This window comes from Rhineura floridana, chromosome 8 (genome assembly GCF_030035675.1).
Source record: "Rhineura floridana isolate rRhiFlo1 chromosome 8, rRhiFlo1.hap2, whole genome shotgun sequence".
Lineage (NCBI taxonomy): Eukaryota > Metazoa > Chordata > Lepidosauria > Squamata > Rhineuridae > Rhineura > Rhineura floridana.
In genome coordinates, this window is record NC_084487.1 from 27097050 (window position 1) to 27115472 (window position 18423).

Below are 18423 nucleotides of genomic sequence, written 5' to 3' on the forward strand. Positions count from 1 at the left end.
GCCTACGCTGCTGTCTTTCCGGCGCCAGGTTAAGACCTGGCTATGCTCCCAGGCATTTTAACTGTTAAATGTTAAATGTTTAAATGTTTATAACGTTGTTGTGTGTAGTTTGATTTTATTGTCATATTTTGTATTTTAACCTTTTTGTACACCGCCCAGAGAGCTATTCGCTATGGGCGGTCTATAAATGAAACAAATAATCAGAGTAGACAACACTGGGCTGGATGGGTCAGTGGTCTAAAGGCAGTTTCTTATGTTTTTATGAATAGTGCCCATAAAATGTAATACATTTTTTTCACCCCTCCCCGGTACTGAAACTTTAAACTGGAGATGCCACAAGTGATCCTGCAACCTTCTATATACAAAGCAACTATTCCATCTCTCTGTAAACCCTGGAACTTACTCTAAAATCTTCTGGTGCCATTTAAGATAATGTCCTAGAAATTCCTAGCAGTTCCCTGTGCTGTGCAGAGCAACACTGACAGGCATGGGAAATATGCTTTTCGGGGGAATCCCCTCCCCATTACTGATCTATTCTATTTAAGGGAAAACTCATTTGCTTCAGAGGAACACCAAAGGGCAGTAGCCTGAAAACTACTGTTATCCAGAGTCACTTCTACTCAGTCGCAGATCTCTAGCACACCAATTCATGTTGGTACTGATAGGCTAGGTTAGGAATGGCAAACCTGTGGCCTCCCAAATGTTCCTGCAATGAAGCTCCCATCATCCCTGAGCAATGACCATGCTGACTGGGTGAGATGAGAGCTGTAGTTCAACAACATCTAGAGCCACAGGTTTTCTATCTCCTGGCTACACAAATACAGTACTTTGAAGACTAGATGTCAAAAGAATGAATTGAGAACAAAAAAAAGAATGCTATTTGCAGATAATCAGGAAAACGTGCATGAAATATTAATCCACCAACTGAGTTTTGCATGTATGTGCACTCAAGTGTATGTGAAAGTACTCAAACACTGCCCTGTATCAGATATTCTCATGGCAAGCAACATACAGCTCCCTAGAGGTCATAAATGTGTAAACTTCTCCACTGATTTCAATGAAGTGGAGAACTCTGCACAGAGGTACCAATGGGAAGTTGTTTTCTAAGCCTTGCAGTTTTGTGTTTGCATGTGGGAGATTTTTAATCAGATCATAGCTGCATAGGAAAGGAAAAAACCTCCGCTTGCTCTGTGCTGTGGTTCTGATCAGAATTGGGACCCCTGGGCCTGTAATAGCATCAGAAGAACCAAAGATGCTACACTTTTAGTATAATATGTAGTCTGGCCCACGAAGTATGCCCACTCCATTAAAATGAGTGGGAATCCCTTGTAGGTTGGAATTCTCCTGAGGAACCTGAAAAAACATGGTGGTGGCAGGGAGCTGGACTGGAGCAATAGTATTTTGTTTTATTTTTTGCCTTAATAGCTTGCCTTCGAATTTAAACGAAAATATAATCCTAGACTTCATAGTGAAATAGGGACGTTCCACTGAATTTAATGTTTAACGCCATTTGATATGAGACTGAAATATATCATCTCCATACCTGAAGTTTTATCCTATTTCCTCATTAGCAGCCTTTCATGTTGGATTTGGCAAATGTCTATCTGTACTGGTCTGCTTTCAAAACAACACTTAAGTAATATAGGAAGAGAACTACCAAGCAACATTTATTTTTTTTGTAATGCATGCTGTGCAGGCTAAGCATCTGGCAGTAGCAGGAAAGGAACGAAAGTATTTATAGCTGCATTTAGCCTGCAAGCTGTAAGAAAAAAGAGGGGAATTGGTGCCTTGTATCTATGAGAACACGTTCAATTTTACTGCCAATTATCCTATTCCATTAGTACAGTAAAACTGGGAAAGGAGTAGACAAATATGAACCATTACTTAAAAGTGAGTCTTTCACCAAAACAGTCCTGATTCACCTGGCTAATGGGCCTGTTTCACACAATCAATGGAACCATTCCTCTATTTGAAACATTACACACATGCTTCTTTTGTATATAGTTTGGTAAAACTGCAATCACTGCACTGGGATAGAGTACACAAACATGTTGCTGCATTAGCTGGAATGGAGTTTTAGGCTGCAAAATGATACTGTGGGAGAGGTGGAGGTGATCTTAACCCAAATGAGTGCCCATCCTCTTTTCTCCAGAAATGCTATTAATGTTGGTCTGATCCCAGCTGTATTTCCAAAATGTGTCAATTGCATGCCATAATTGTGGCTGGATGGTAGATGCAAAAGAAAGTGTATTCTGGATTTTTTTGGAGGTGGGGAGAAGACATTTACCTCCATCTATTGACTACAAAATGTTGACATACTGGAAACATACATGTCTTGAAAGTGGCTTAATTAGTTTTATATGGGGGTGATTTTAACCCCATGAAAAGCACCTTTGAGCAAGCTGGAATTCAAGCAATTTTCACCCCTCAAACTTGCAAGCCAAAGTTTATAAAAGCAAAGGCAGAAAGTCTGATATGAAAGGCCCATTGATGCTTTCGTTCCAGTGAATGCTCTGATGGGAATCTTTGTTTTAATGCTATTTCACATCTAATGTACAGAGGGACCACTATCTTTTCTGCAGCCATAATTGATTTTAAATGTATTTCTGATTGTGCCCATGTGCACAAATTTGCCAAACTCTAAGGTTGCCCCTTCACCAGCTCTCTGTAGCTCCTTTTGAAATTCAGTCCCTGATGCCTTGCAAAGATAAATGGTCATACGTGTGAATTAATATATGATAACCATCCCAAGATAGGATAGCTTTGTTTAGCCATTATCATTGTAACAGCAGAAAGATTGTATCACCTCAGTTCAAGAAGACAAGAAACAATTTTTTAAAAAAAACATTTCTTTTCCTTAACTTACCAAAAAAAGAAAAGAAAAAAAACAATGTCCACATTCTGGATTCATGTGTTTGATATGCAGAATTGTCAATGATGATATTTACCTTGTTCAGAGCTTGGAAAAGTTACTTTTTTGAACTACAACTCCCATCAGCCCAATCCAGTGGCCATGCTGGCTGGGGCTGATGGGAGTTGTAGTTCAAAAAAGTAACTTTTCCAAGCTCTGACCTTGTTTACAAATCTAACATTCAGTCCTCAGATATGCTGCGACTAGGTTACTAAGTACTGGCTTTCAGGCAAAGCTACTAAGGTTGCAATCCTGTATCCACTTACCTTGAGCTAAGCCCCACTGAACTCGAAGAGACTAACTTCTGAATAGAATGTACAGGATTGCACTGTATTTTAGTTATAAATATGCTAAGGCCTGATCATGAAAGATGCTACATTTGTGGCACTGTAGATCTCCAGAGACAATGGTCCAGATCCAGCTGTAGTGACCAAATCCCATTGAAAGCAATAGGACATGTTACAGCCAACATGTTCCATTGTTTTCAATGGGCCCCAGACACACCTTGGGCCAAAACCACAAGTGCATTTTTATTATGCTGGAACATCTTTTTATGAGCACTGGGCCTTGTCCTTGATCCTTTCTGTGTCTGGAATCAGCCCTCAGACTGCTCCTTGACTTGTCTGCTGCTTGAACTGCTGCTTGCTTGGGACTGGACCTTGGACTAGCCTTGAATGTTGCTGTTGTCTGTGCCCATGATAGGTCTAAGATCTAGAAGTTCCCCTGCAACTTGGGACTCAGCTATGATAGGACAGGTGTCATTTTGTGTATTCTATGTGTTGTGTTGCACGATGGTGTGTTGGGGGTAGGATGTTTCTGTTGACCTGAGTTCATTGGCTGTGTGTGTGGCATATGGGTATTGTCTGATTTGGCAGTGCTTCTCTGGAAATTGGGGTGTGTGGCTGCCATTTGTGTGCTGTTTTTCTGAGTGGTGTGTTTTTGCTGCCTTTCCCAGTCTGGGTATATATAGGCCATAGTGGATATTCTGCCACTGTAGCAGCAGTATCTCATCCCCTCTCAATCTGCCCAGTGTAACTAGAATATAGGGATTCTTAGTAAAAGCTATATATCATGTGCTTTTAGTGGCAAGCAATAAGTTGCTACCTGATTTGTTCCAATCATACCTTCTGATCTGATGCAAGTTTTTAAGAGAAAAATAAATAGAACTGAGTACAATTGCATGGCACACTAAACCTGGATGCACTGCTTGGCAACGAGTCCAGTTGTTTCACTGGAAGTGCACCATAATTTCCCTTTTTGGTGAATATGGTATTAGTAGTCTGATCTAGGGTCGCCATAAGTCGTAGTCAACTTGGAGGCACATAACAACAACAAAGTCTGATCTACAAATCAGTGACACCCAGGGAAATGTTTTAAGCCAGGGGTGGGGAACCTCCTGCCGTGGCCTGATTAGGCCTGACAGGCCTCCCCATTTGGCCCGTGAGGCCATTTCAGCCAAGCCTTGCCACTTGACTAACATCTGACATCAATATGCTCTGTTTTGTTGGGGACTCGACCGAGACGCTGCCTTGTCCAGTGTCTTGCCTTTCTGCAGTGTCCATCTGGCAGCTTTTGGGGGGAGCCTACAAGCAATAGCCTTCACCCACTGTGGGTTCTTTCCAGCTGCCGGTGCCTGGAGTTAGTCTGCTTCTGAACATGCCTTCATATAACAACAGCCATCAGCAGAGACTCTTAACCTTAATGCTAGAGTGACAAAAACTGTTTTCTTATGCTTTTGTATTGGAATGTTATGTTATTAATATTGAAATGTTATGTTATTACTTTGATATATTTTAATTGATAGCTTGTTTTATGATGTTTTATGATGACTTTAAATGTGATAATGTTTAGATAATCAATTGGAGTTATTGTTGGATTGTTATGTTTTGAAATGATTTGAAACTATTGTTATGTTTTTGAATTGATTACTATTGATGTCGTCATTTGCATTTTTGTAAGCCACTTTGAGCATATTTGTATGGAAAAGTGGCATATAAATTCAAGTAATAAATACATAATAATAATAATAATAAATTATCACTTGGGAAATGAATTTTAATTATCACTTTGGAATCTTCTCTCACTCGTTAATGCAAATTTCACTATTCACAAATTATACTCTACTTGTTTTGAAATGTCACCATGACCCCTCCCCTACCTGCTAGTCTGGATGCAAACCTATATTGTCCTGCAACTAGACTGGGATATAACCCCACACACATTCTTGCAGTTATCCATACCACTGCTTCCTTAACAATACTCCCTCCCACCCACCCTCCAGTGAAACTTGACAAGTTGTCTGTCAGTTTTTCTTATCTTCTTATTAAAATTTTAATGTGTGCTATGCACCAGAGCTTCTGTGCATATATGCTTTTTTGAAGGAAAAGCAGAAACTTTCCCTCTCCTCTTCAGCAATAGGAAATAGGCATGGAAAAGAGGCAGCACTGAAGAAATTGAGAAGAATTGACCCACAACTACATCAGCTTCATTGGAAAGCTGAGAGGGACAGACAGAAAAGAAAATCTGTATCTATGAAATTGACAAGGCTTCCCTCCTAGCCATTTCAGTTTCTCCATATAACTGAGGAAGGTGGCAAAAAAATCTTTATGGATGAAACTGATAAGGTTCCCCCACATCCTTCTGTGCAGGGAGGAAAGATTAAAATGAAAAAACAAACAAACCCATATCAATCCAAATGGTGTACAACTCTATGGGGGGGAAATTGTAGGTAGAAGATTAAAAGTACACTTCAGCTAGAATGCATCTGTTCACAGGTGACACATACTGTAAACCCTGGAAGGTTGAGATGTGATTGCAAATCGACATTTTTGCAAGGCCATCAATCAATTTAATATTGATACAAGCACATTTAAAAATGGAATTTCCTTTTCCCCCACATGCACAGCAGCAGTGGGAGAAGACTCAAAAATGCTTTATGTGAACACATGTAAAACCTGTCTAACGTTGATTGGATTAAACCTTATATGCACAATCTGTCAGGAAGTTCTTTATTTCAGCTGGGTTTGCTCAGCAGAACGTCATGATGGATTGTGTTGTATTTGCCACAATAGTTTTACTGAGAATATTTATAATAATTGGGCTTACACTTTGCCAAAGCCAATAGCACTTAGAAGCATGCTAAAATAAATGCAGATGATATAATGGATCTTAGACATGTTAACTAACTTTACCTGTCTCGAGGCCAAAGATTAACAGCTGGGAGACTTTTTTCCCCTCCAGATTTCTGCTCAGGGTGGTATGAAGAATTTAAGCAAAAGAAGGGATATTTACTAATAAATATATAAATCTGGTTCTGTGTTCCTTGGTGTTCCATCTTCTGTACTTTTTGCAGCATTTTTACTCTTACTGCATTTGCTTTCACAACAACCATATGAAATGTATGTACTACACCCATTTTACAGATAGGGAATGGAGGCTAACACAAAATAACTTGGCCAAGTCCATAAGCAAAAGTGGAACTTGAACCCAGGTCCCCCAGCTCTTGATCTACTGGGCCACACTGTCTAACTATTAAGGCCACCCAGAGTAATGTTACTTTTATTCCAAGAAAGATATTAAGATTCACTTCTTTACCACTCTAGAATGCCTTAAGGCATTTAAAATGTACGTCAAGTTTTCCCAGATAATTATAGTGACAATGGTTAAGTACAGACAACCATTAATCAAACAGCTTGTGTGTGTGGGGGGGGTAGGTATTGTCCTGGCAACTGACAAGAAGCATTTACTACTTACTCCCCACTCTTCTGGAAGTGTGGTAACACATTCCTCATTAATTAGCAGGTCGATACAAACTAGGGGCTCACAGAGTTACATGTATATCATGACATATTATTAGTTAGTAAATGGTCATCTGTACTCACTTGATAGAAACTGTAAAACATGAACAGAAGCAATCCTCGGTGAGGCCTATTTCTAGCAAGAGGTAGGAACAAGTTGGATTACAGAGCTGCGTGTTTTAGTAGAGTATTACTGCTGGTTTCCTGTGATGCTGAGTACAGACCCAGAGCTCCTCTTCCTCAAGAGTCTCCACAGATCTGTTCACATAACCAAAAGTGCAGTGGTTTTGTTGACAGAGGGTCTCTTCACTTAACAACATGAGCCCCTTCAATGCACATGAGGTCTGAGCTCTTTTAAGGATCATGTGTAATCCTCATTTTACCAGGGTTTAATAAGGTTTGGGAGGACAAGAATCCATTGAGCTCTGAGACATCTGAAATATGCTCTAAAAAGGAGCAGCCAATATGGTGCCCTCTAGTTACTGTTGGTCTACAACTCCCATCATCACTGACCATTGGCTATGCTGGCTGGGACTGATGGGAGTTGTATTGCAAGAAAATCTGAAGGGCACCATGTTGGCTACCTTTAGAAATATTAACTATTATTCACATACATTCCCCCCATGGGTGCTACCTTCTCTAGCTTCATAAAAATAAGGGCAACATCCACAAGTTTAGTTACATTTCCAGTAGTGAAAGATATCATCTATCACTTACTCCACAAGAAAAGTTAAATAAATAACACTAAAAAAAGGAACCCAACCCCTGTGAGCTTTCTTCTCCTCTGTTATATTTTAATCTCTCTCTCTCTCTCTTTTTAATCAATGGGAGAAGGGGAAGGGGAATCTCCATATGAAGGGGATAAATAGGTGCCTCAAAAATCCCTTTCTTTACTCGTTCCCTCAAGTTTCATAAACAAATCAATTCAAAAGCTTTGTAGCCATTTGAAAAATGGTCCTGTTATCTCTATCCTTAGCTGAGATCCAAAGGGCTACTCAGGGGGGTTGAGGGTGCTTAGTGGCCCTTCTGAGGCCGGCCTTCCTTCCTTCCTCCTTTGGAGAAGGGTTGTAGCTCAGTGGTTGAGCATCTGCTTTGCATGCAGAAGATCCCACGTTCAATCCCTGTTATCTCGAGGTAGGACTGGAGATGTCCCCCATCTGAAAACCTCAAGAGCCGCTGCCTGTCAGTGTAGACCATGCTAGTCTGACTCAGTATAAGGCAGCTTCCTGTGTTCTCACAACAGCCCCTTGTGCCACCAACTTACAAGCTGCCCTGAAAACTCCAGAGACCTCCTGGGTCAGCCTCCGAGGTAGCACAAGGAACTGTGGTTGGGAAAAAAATCCAGCGTGCATAGGAAGGACCTTACATACATGGAGGGAGGTCTTTGGATCTCAGCTCCTATATTCTGAACAACCTAATTATGTTTCAAGAGAAACTGTGGGCCTTAATATCATTGATATGAGGTGAGCTATTTTGGTTTTTCCCAGACCTGCTTTTTTTCAATCTGATGTTTTCATTCTCCACAAAAACAACAGCAGCAAGCACCCTATTGTCTGGACTGAGAAAATGAAAATCTATCTACGCTTCTAACTTTGCTGTGATATCTTGAATGGAAACTGCCACAAAAAAGACTTTTCGTATTACAGACTTCTTCTCCTGGAATCACCCTCAGGATCAAAATATTCAGCTGAGAACTAGCTGCACCAACCGGACAATTACTTCCCAGGAATTGCTACCAGAATCCCTGTTAAGGCCTAGAAGATGGCTGCTATTTCTGTCAGCAAGAGCTGCCACTGTCTCTTTCCCTCTTTGGCTGCTGCCACCATCTTCTTGGCCAATCAGGAGCCTGGCTTTGGTAGGCCTCTATGGTAAAATTCTTCTTTTAGTGAGACTGAATAATGGGAACCATCTTCTCCAGTCCTTGTTGAATCAGGCCATCATTTCACTTCCCACAATCATCCCTGCGCTTGATTATTATCACCATTATTTTAACACATGAGAGACCTGAACATTACATAAGCATTTCCCACTGTCAGCATGAACGGCAAGTAGTGTGAGACAAATCCAAATATAAATCTGGATTAAGATAAGGTTTTCACCCATTCCACAGCACATCCAGAAAGAAACAGCAGGACTTCCATAGCTTTTGGCGATTCAAGTGTGTGCCCTTCTTATTCTGGGTCACCATTGGCCCCCACAGGTCCTTTCAGGTTGCTTCTGTCATATGGGAACACCGGGGCTTCCACAGTATCCACTCATCTCCAGGAGGCATTACACTCATCAGGCTGTCCCCATCATCCTCTCTCTTGAACCTCCTGTAGCCGTTTTTCTAAGCGATCCAATTTAGCCAAATTCTCTTTCAGCAGCTTGCTATCTGGAACCAGCTCTAACGCTTTTTTATAATAGCCACGTGCAGTGATGTAGTTACCCTGCAAAAGTAAGGACAGGGGACGTGTGTGTGTGTGTAGGAAATCAAAGCATCAGTTGCATAGTATCTTTTGCTGAAATGCCATTCTTAACAGCCCTGTTCTATACATTTTTCTCAGGCATGTATATTCTAGTTTACCATGCCTGGCTGTTTCCCTAGAAACATCTATCTGTTGAATCTTTCTGCTGCCTTCCCTTGAACGAGGTCAGGGCAGTAGAATCACACAGTCATAGAATAGTAGAGTTGGAAGGTTCCTATAAGGCCATCAAGTCCAACCCCCTGCTCAATGCAGGAATTCAAATTAAAGCATATCTGACAGGTGGCTGTTCAGTTGCCTCTTGAAGGCCTCCAGTGTCGGAGAGCCCACCACCTCTCTAGGTAATCGGTTCCACTGTTGTACTGCTCTAACACTTAAGAAGTTTTTCCTGATGTTCAGTTGAAATTTGGCTTCCTGTAACTTGAGCCCATTATTCTGTGTCCTGCACTCTAGGATGATCAAGAAGAGATCCGGGCCCTCCTCTGTGTGACAACCTTTGAAGTACTTGAAGAGTGCTATCATATTTCCCCTCAGTCTTCTCTTCTCAAGGCTAAACATGCCCAGTTCTTTCAGTCTCTCCTCATAGGTCTTTGTTTCCAGTCCCCTGATCATCCTCTGAACCTGTTCCAGTTTGTCTACATCTTTCTTAAACTGTGGTGTCCAGAACTGGATGCAGCACACAAGATGAGGCCTAACCAGTGCCAAATAGAGAACTAGTATTTCATGCAATTTGGAAACTATACTTCTGTTATGCAACCTAGAATAGCATTTGCCTTTTTTGCAGCCACATTGCACTGTTGGCTCATATTCAGCTTGTGATCAACAACAGTTCCAAGATCTTCTCTCATGTAGTATTGCTGAGCCAAGTATCCCCTATCTTATAACTGTGCACTTGTTTTCTTTTTGCTAGGTGATGAACTTTGCACTTATCCCTGTTAAATTTCATTCTGCTGTTTTCACCCCAATGCTCCAGCCTATCAAGATCCCTTTGAATTTTGTTTCTGTCCTCCAGGGTATTAGCTATCCCTCCCAATTTTGTATCATCTGCAAATTTGATAAGCATTCCCTGAATCTCCTCATCCAAGTCATTAATAAAAACATTGAAGAGCACTGGGCGCAAGACCGAGCCCTGAGGTACCCCACTCATTACCTCCCCACTGTTAGAGAAGGAACCATTGATAAGCACTCTTTGAATACAGTTTTGTAGCCAACTGCGGATCCACCTGATAACTGTTCCATCCAGCCCACATTTAGCTTGCTTGCTAAATCAGAATATCATGGGGCACTTCTTCAAAACTTTTGCTGAAGTCAAGATATATTATTAAGATATATTATGCCCACAGCATCCCCATAGTCTACTAGGGAGTATATATGATCCTCTTTCCCCATTTGCTCCTTACAATAGCACTGTGAGATTGGTTAAGCTGAGAGGTAGTAAGTGCCTCAAAGTCATGCAGTGTGCTTCATGGCTGAATGAGGATTTGAACCAGGGTCTCCCCTGTCCTAGTCTCAAATGTTAATCACTATAATCATGCTGACATGGAATCATGCAATGGAATTGTGCCATGGTGAAGTGATGTAGTGGAGTGGCCAGGAGACTGAGCTATAATTCAGGACTTCAAATCTTGTTTCTGCCATGGCCTCACTCGACTGCCTTAAGCAAGGCACTATTCTCTTAGCATGAGCTCCAACATTTACAATACAAAGGCAGTAATAACACTTACCTACCTTACAAGGTTAGTGTAAGATTTGCAAACAGCTCATAAGAACATAAGAAGAGCTTTGCTGTATCAAACCAAAGGCCTATCTAGTCCAGCATTCTGTTCCCATAGTGGCAAGCCACTTACTTCTGCAAATCCCACAAGGAGGACTGAATGCAGTAGCATTCTCCCACTTAGGATCCCCATCAATAGGTTTTCATACTGAAGGTAGTACAGTATATAGCCATCATGGCTAGTAGCCACTATTTGTCTCATCCCCTTTTAAAGCCACCCAGGTCGGTGGCCATCACTACGACTTGTGGTAGGATGACCCTTGACTCCAGCATCATCCTATCACAAGATCTGAGCAAATTTCAGCCTTCTGAGTAAAGGACCGTGGTCAGCAGTTTGTGAATCTTCTTACCTTGATATGCTCAATCCCTCCCATGTTCATCCAGGCTTGGGCTTGCTCTGGGTTGAAGTCTACAGCCACTTTATAGCTCTAAGTGAGAGAGAGAGAAAAAGAAAGTTAGAACAATTGTGCCCACCGAGTGGAAATCTTAACAGAGGTGAACAAAGGAATGTTACTAATGTGCCTTTCTGTAATCTCTGTAGAACTACGAGCATTTTCAAGAAGAGTTTCGTGGTCTTAGGTGCTTGCAAGGGAATGGTACCATTCCAAAAAGCTCTTTCCTGTGAAAGCAAGGTCGGTGTGCAGGGCAGGGGTATAGATTGCAAGATGGAGAGGAACTCTGGGGTTATAATGCTTGCACTGAATTGGAGGAGAGCATTATGAATCACAGAGATTTCAGAGAGGCATGTGAGCAACATTCCTCCAGTTCCAAGCCAGAACTCTGAGTATGTATGCATTTATTTATTTATATCCCGCCCTTCCTCCCTGTAGGAGCCCAGGGCGGCAAACAAAAGCACTAAAAACACTTTAAAACACCATAAAACAGACTTTAAAATATATTAAAACAAAACGTCTTTAAAAACACTTTTAAAAAAAAAGGTTTAAAAACATGTTATTTTAAAAAAGGTTTAAAAACATATTAAAAAGCAATTCCAGCACAGACACAGACTGGGATAAGGCCTCCACCTAAAAGGCTTGTTGAAAGAGGAAGGTCTTCAGTCGGCGTCGAAAAGATAACAGAGATGGCGCCTGTCTAATATTTAAGGGGAGGGAATTCCACATGGTAGGTGCCGCCACACTAAAGGTCTGTTTCCTATGTTGTGCAGAACGGACCTCCGGATAAGATGGTATCTGAAGGAGGCCCTCACCTGCAGAGTGCACTGATCGACTGGGTATATAAGGAATAAGACGGTCTTTCAGGTATCCTGGTCCCAAGCTGTATAGGGCTTTGTACACCAAAACTAGAACCTTGAACTTGGCCTGGTAGCAACTGGGCAGCCAGTGCAATTCTTTCAGCAGTGGGGTGACATGTTGGCGATACCCTGCCCCAGTGAGCAGTCTTGCCACCGCATTTTGCACCAGCTGCAGCTTCCGCACCAACCTCAAGGGTAGCCCCACATAAAGCGCATTACAGTAATCCAACCTGGAGGTTACCAGTGCATGAACAACAGTGGTCAGGCTATCCTGGTCCAGAAACAGCCACAGCTGTGGGTAAAAGGCACTCCTAGCCACTGGGGTGACCTGTGCCTCTAGATATAAGGTACTTCAGCAATATCACTAAAATACATGCATGATCATAGAAACAAGGGTGCACAGTGTTGAATGTGAAGCAGACAGGATTTACAGGCTGCCTGCCTCTCTGGCTATACCCCTTTGTTATGTAAAGATAGCAATAGTGCACCAAACTGGGGCAGGGGGGCATAGTGGCTCAGAGGAAGAGTATGTGCCTTGTATGCAGAAGATCCCAGGTTCTGTCCCTGGCATCACCAGGTAGGGCTGGTAAAAAGTCTCCGTCTGAAACCCTGGAGAAGCCGCTGCCAGTCAGAGCAGACAACACTGAGCTAGATGGACCAATGGTCTGACTCAGTATAATTTATTTATTTATTAAATGTATTAGTCGTCCATCTGGCTGGCTGTCCAGCCACTCTGGGCGACGTACAAAATAAAAACATACAAATACATTAAAACATTAAAAATCTCAACAATAATAATAAAACCTAACCCACCCCAAAAGCCTGCCTGAAGAGCCAGGTCTTCAAGGCCCGGCGGAAGCTCATCATAGAGGGAGCATTCCTAGAACCCTGAAGCTGCCTTCTTCACTGGATGTCCCATTACTTCACCATCCTCCACTGTGTGTGTTCACTGAATGTATACCAACCAATCTGAAGATCATTACCTTACAATTAATTAAATATATGGCATTATTGTTATTATATTTACCTCAAAAGCTTTATCCAGGTGATTTTGCTCTCTTAGCTGGTTTCCTTTAGTGAAAAACAGTTCTGATATGACTTTAGGGTCCTTTGGTTTCAGCTGTAGAGCTTTGTCTATGGCTTCAAGTGCCTACACACATACATACAAAATTATAAGCATGGGGCATTTGAGCAGAGCTCCCATAATATTTTGATGTTCACTCTGAGGGCTGATTCACAAACTTTTTTTGAGGTATACACCTAAAAATGTAATTTGTGAATGAGATAAATATGTATATCGATGAGAACCAGGATTGGCTGCAGCTCTTTGCCAATTGATCAACAAACTTGGTTCAGCTGCCACGTAATGTATGGAAGAGACTTAAAGGTATAGGTGAACATGGGTGAAAATGTTTTGCTGGACTTTCATAGTATTTTGCCAGTAGTCTGTACCTCTCTCTTCCTGCCCCCTTTTAACATGGAGGAAAGCACCCCTCTCTTACAGAATTCCACACTGAAAGTACCAATATTTTATTATCAGACACACAAACCCTCCCATTTGCTGCAATTCGCAGTACTGATGTATAATAAGGCAGTTTGCATTAGCTATTTAATTTGCCATGTTTGTTCTGGTCAGAAAAGTTACATTTTAGCAGTGGGTTGGATTCTCAGAAGGAAGATGGGACTCCCTTCTACAGCTCTAGAAATGCCTTTTCTGAGAATTGGGGGACACTCTGGGTGGGATAAGCTCTGTCTTGGAAGACTGATAGGAGAGGGGGGAAATTGCACTAAAGCTGTTACCTTCTGTAAGCAAACTTAGGGATGTGCTAGAATTCCACTCAATTCGGATTTAGTACTGAATTTTCCATTTATTTGCTATTGTTGCAGATCAGATTTTTATGTAGTGATTTCCACGGCTATTTTTGGAAACTGATTTTTTTTTTAAAAAATCAGAGTAAGAATATTGGTATTAATATTGTTATTTTTATCGATGTTTCCTTCGATTTATTAGTATTTCCTTTCAAAATATTGGTATTTCCTTTCAAACTATTAATATTTTTTCGGGAGGGGGGAATGGATTGGTAAAAGCAGTAGACAAAGAATGAACTCGACTTAATAATACCAGCCTGTTAGGCTGACAGAATGCCTTCAAACTGGCACTGGCCAACAGATCCCATCCCTAGCCATGACATAGTCGTTCAGGAGGGTCTCCTGGTCCTCAGGACAGGCTTCTTGGGAGTGCTGGGAGAAGGAGGGGATGGGAAAATCCCATTCCTGCAACTTCCTTTGGCAAATGGTTCTCAGGCCCAAGCCAATATTTTTAATGATTTGTCAAGTGTCCAGAGAATGGCAAGTCTATGGGTAGAGTGGAATCGTGGGCCTCTGATGGGGACTGACAGGGGCAAAATGGAAGGACACATGACCTCAGAACCTTAGAAAAATCAGTTTCACTTCTGTCATCCAGATATGGCAGAAACACTCAGCAATTATGCATGCATAACCCACATGAAAATACTGGGCTGGCTTCAGGCTCATTGCTATGCATCCTTTTAAGACTAACTCAAGTGGACGGCTGTATAAAAGCTGATCTCCTAACCAATTGCTTTGATTGAAAGCTTTCCTACCAGAGCAGCATCTGTACCTTGTTGTAATTCTCTTGCTTGCTGTAGATGGCTGACAAAAGGCGGTAGCACTCCAGGCACTCTGCCTCTTCGGTCACAATATGGTTGGTCATTTGTTCCGCTTCCTTGGTTTGGCCAATCATCGCTAAAACTTGAGCCTGCAAAAAAACAAAAAAAAGGTGCCCTCCTCATGATCTCCCTCAGCTGCTAGGATACTGATGAGCATTCTGTGTTATCATGGCAGCTTACAATGACCTGCCTGTGAGCAAATATTGTAAACACACTGGATGAGATGTTGCCATCTGGAATGAGCATTGTAATCTCACTGGATGAGATGTTACCACCAAGAAGTCCCTATCTCTGGTAGCCACACACCTCAGCACAGACGTTCTGGGCAGCAGAGTTGGATAATGATAATCTGAACACCTGGCAGTTTTGTATGGGAGCAGACTATCTTTCAAATGCCCTGGGCTTAGGTCATTTAGGACTTTAAAAGGTAAATGCCAGTACTTCGAATTGTGCCCAGAAACAAACCGGCAGTCAGTCAAGATCTTAGCGTTAACAGTTAACAGTGTTGTGGCTTTATTATGGACCTACTGAAGTTTCTGAGCTGTCTTCAAAGGCAGCCCTCAAAAAGTACATTACAGTTGTCTAACTTGGTGTTACCAGGGTATGGATAATTGCAGCCAGATCACTTCTCAACATCAACTTTAGAAGGATCCCTTTTACACTTGTCTCAAAGCTATTCTGTGAGGTTTCTTTCTCAGACTTTACAGACCTTGTCATTAACTGACTTTCTTCCACAGTATTACCAAACCATGGTTTAACATTATGAAGAAGAGCCACAGGGCACCTCGGACTCATACACTCTTCCCCTTTCCTCTTCCAGGATAGCTGCGATGAAGAGATTGAAAGCTTGCACTTCTGTTTAGAATAACTACTGTTTAGTGCTACATCCAAACCCATAAGCTGTGATTAATCTTACCTATAGTTTAAACAAATCATAGTTAAGATTAATCACAGTTTATTAACCACAGTTTGCAGGTTCAGATGACTCAGCAAGCTGTGGTTAATTGAAAACAGAAGAAGAAGTTTCCAAACTCTTCTCACAGCCATGCTGGAAGGAAAGGGGATGTGTGCAAGCCCAAGGCTTGCTCAGGCTCATTGTCATAATGCAAAACTATGGTTTAGCAGTATGTCTGAACCAGTCTACTTCCTCTCCCAAACCTACCTGCAAGCATAAACGACTGCAAAGCTGAAATCCATTGGTTGTCATAGAGTAAGAAGTAGAGGAACTTCACCTCTGACATGGAAAGACAGTTTCCTTTGTTAAAGTTCCAATGACTTGTATGATCTTTGTTCACACACTCACCAGGGCCAGCCGAGTCTCCTTGTTGGATGGCTGCAGCACTGCAGCTTCTCTGTACACCTTTAGCGCATCTTCGTATCGCCCTGTGTTGTAATACAGAGCTCCAAGAGGAGACAAGATTGCAGCTTTCCATGCTACTTTCAGTGCTCTAAAGGATGGCAACCAAGAAGATGGTGGGGTGGGGGGAGGAGAAAACAAGAAAGCAAACAGTATGACTTGAAATGTGTCTCCAGAACAAGCAAAAGGTTCATGTCTTCCGCTCCAGGTATATGAAGGGGAAGGGCACTTAGTGTTGCACTTGGAGTCATCTTGGGGTGTCTTGGAGAAAGAGGGCAGTGGAAGAAATGTTTGTAGTCCTACTGGTTAGAGAAGATGGTGGTTAGGTGGGGAGAAGCACAACGGAAGAGCAGAGAACTTTGTTTGAGACATATTTTATAACTGTTAGATATATTTTACAATTGTTATTCTCTTTTTTTGTTTGTTCTGCTTTTGATGAACTGTATATTGTTTGAGATTTATTGTTCGGATTATGTTTTATAATGTGATGTATGGTTTTCTTCTATTTTTGTCTAGATATTTTTATAATTGTTATATTTTGTTTTTTAAGATATGGATATTGCTAGCAATTTATTGTTCAGTTATGTTTATTTAAAATGTGATATATTTGTTTTCTTTTATTATCAGTTGTGCCAAATGTAACGGTATATTGTTTTTATGTTGTAAACCGCCCAGAGAGCTTTGGCTATGGGGCAGTATAAAAGTGTAATAAATAAATAATATGACAAGGCTTTTTAAAGTCAAGAGTGCAGGGAGGACCTTCCATGGTATAAAACAGCTCTCCTCTCTCCCTGCTGTCATCCCTTCTATCATAACTGCCACCAGTCTTCTCTTCTGCCAGTGTCCTCACTTCCCCGACGACAACCAAAATATTTTGTTTCACAAAAAGTCCCAAAAGACTACAGATGTAATGAGTGGCATGACCAAGTGTGCACAAAGTGATGGCTTTTATTATTTGTTCAGAGAACCGGCATTTGCATTTTCCTGGTGCAAATTTGAGATTCCTTATGGCCAGACACTTTCAAGCCCTGGCCACGGAACTTGAGGACATCATCCCTCCTCTTGTCTTTCCTTACCGTTTATACCAAACTTCAGCATCTTTGTTTTGCCCCAAGGAGCGGTACAGCCTGCCCAGGTTCACCATGGCCACGTGATGACTGGGGCTTAGCTGGATGGCCTTCTGGTAATGGGAAATGGCAGTCTCAGGAGATCCTAGGAAAGAGGGTTTGGTTATAGCTGCTCTCAACATATCCTGCACAGCTACTATGGGTTCTACCCATGATGCTGCATTTAGGAATGCATATGAAAATCAGTGGTTTAGTAGTAAAGTTTGAAGTGCAGGAGATCATCATGGTACCCCTTATAGCCACACCCTCAAGTAGCTTGATCCATTATATAAACACACACACACCAAATGGCAGCAGTATACAACATAACATCCAATTTATTAGGCTCAGCTGACAGTCACAGAATAGTGAGCTGGCAAGGGTGGCAAAATAGTTAGCATGAGGGATTCTGGCTGGGGAGACCTGGGATTACATCCCTAATCAGGGTTTAGTTTTAGATTAGAAATGCAAATAATATTGCAATTAAGTGTTACCATCTAAATTGCTATCATGAAGGAGGAACCCCATCAAAGAAAAGGAAAGTAGTATCCAGCCACTGATGACTATTTTTCTCATTCTCTTTCTCTCCACTAATCTGTTATAAACAATGGTAAAAATTAAAGGTCTCATTTATCATCTCATTCACTTGACAGAACAAGGGCAGTCCCTCAGTTACTCTGGTGTTCCAGCAGATGACCTTATCCCTCCAAGCACTCTTCCATATTCCCCCTCCACCAACGAAAACACAAAACAATTCAGCACACTTAGAAAAAGTCAGAATGTCAAGAGAATGCCTATTTTATCTGCTATACTACAGGGAAAGTCAGCACCCAGATTATTTATTTATGAAGTTTCTAACTCTTCAACAGGCATTAGATATAATCCCAGAGCGGATATAACAGACATAACACAGAATAAAATCACAATTAAAACAATAAAACAGTCAACAACAAGCCCATCTCCACCAATAAACAGTTTAACCAAAAGCCTGGGCGAATAATCATGATTTTAACTGGTGCCGAAAACTCATCACGCTGGCCAGCCTCACTGACGTCATAGCGCTGATGTGAA

General features: G+C 41.6%; 1 protein-coding gene across 2 annotated transcripts in view; it reads right to left on the reverse strand.

Annotated features, from left to right (window-relative positions):
- Positions 1-5199: 5199 nt before the first annotated feature.
- The window catches only part of TMTC1 (transmembrane O-mannosyltransferase targeting cadherins 1), a 228684-nt gene continuing 215460 nt past the window's right edge, over positions 5200-18423 (reverse strand). For both annotated transcript variants that reach the window (XM_061638680.1, XM_061638681.1), the window contains 6 exons: positions 17323-17458; positions 16193-16337; positions 14841-14978; positions 13227-13349; positions 11298-11375; positions 5200-9137 (listed from right to left, as the gene is read on the reverse strand). In XM_061638680.1, the coding sequence (XP_061494664.1) occupies positions 9003-9137; positions 11298-11375; positions 13227-13349; positions 14841-14978; positions 16193-16337; positions 17323-17458 (755 nt within the window). In that variant the 3' untranslated portion in view covers positions 5200-9002. The remainder of the gene's footprint in view (positions 9138-11297; positions 11376-13226; positions 13350-14840; positions 14979-16192; positions 16338-17322; positions 17459-18423) is intronic.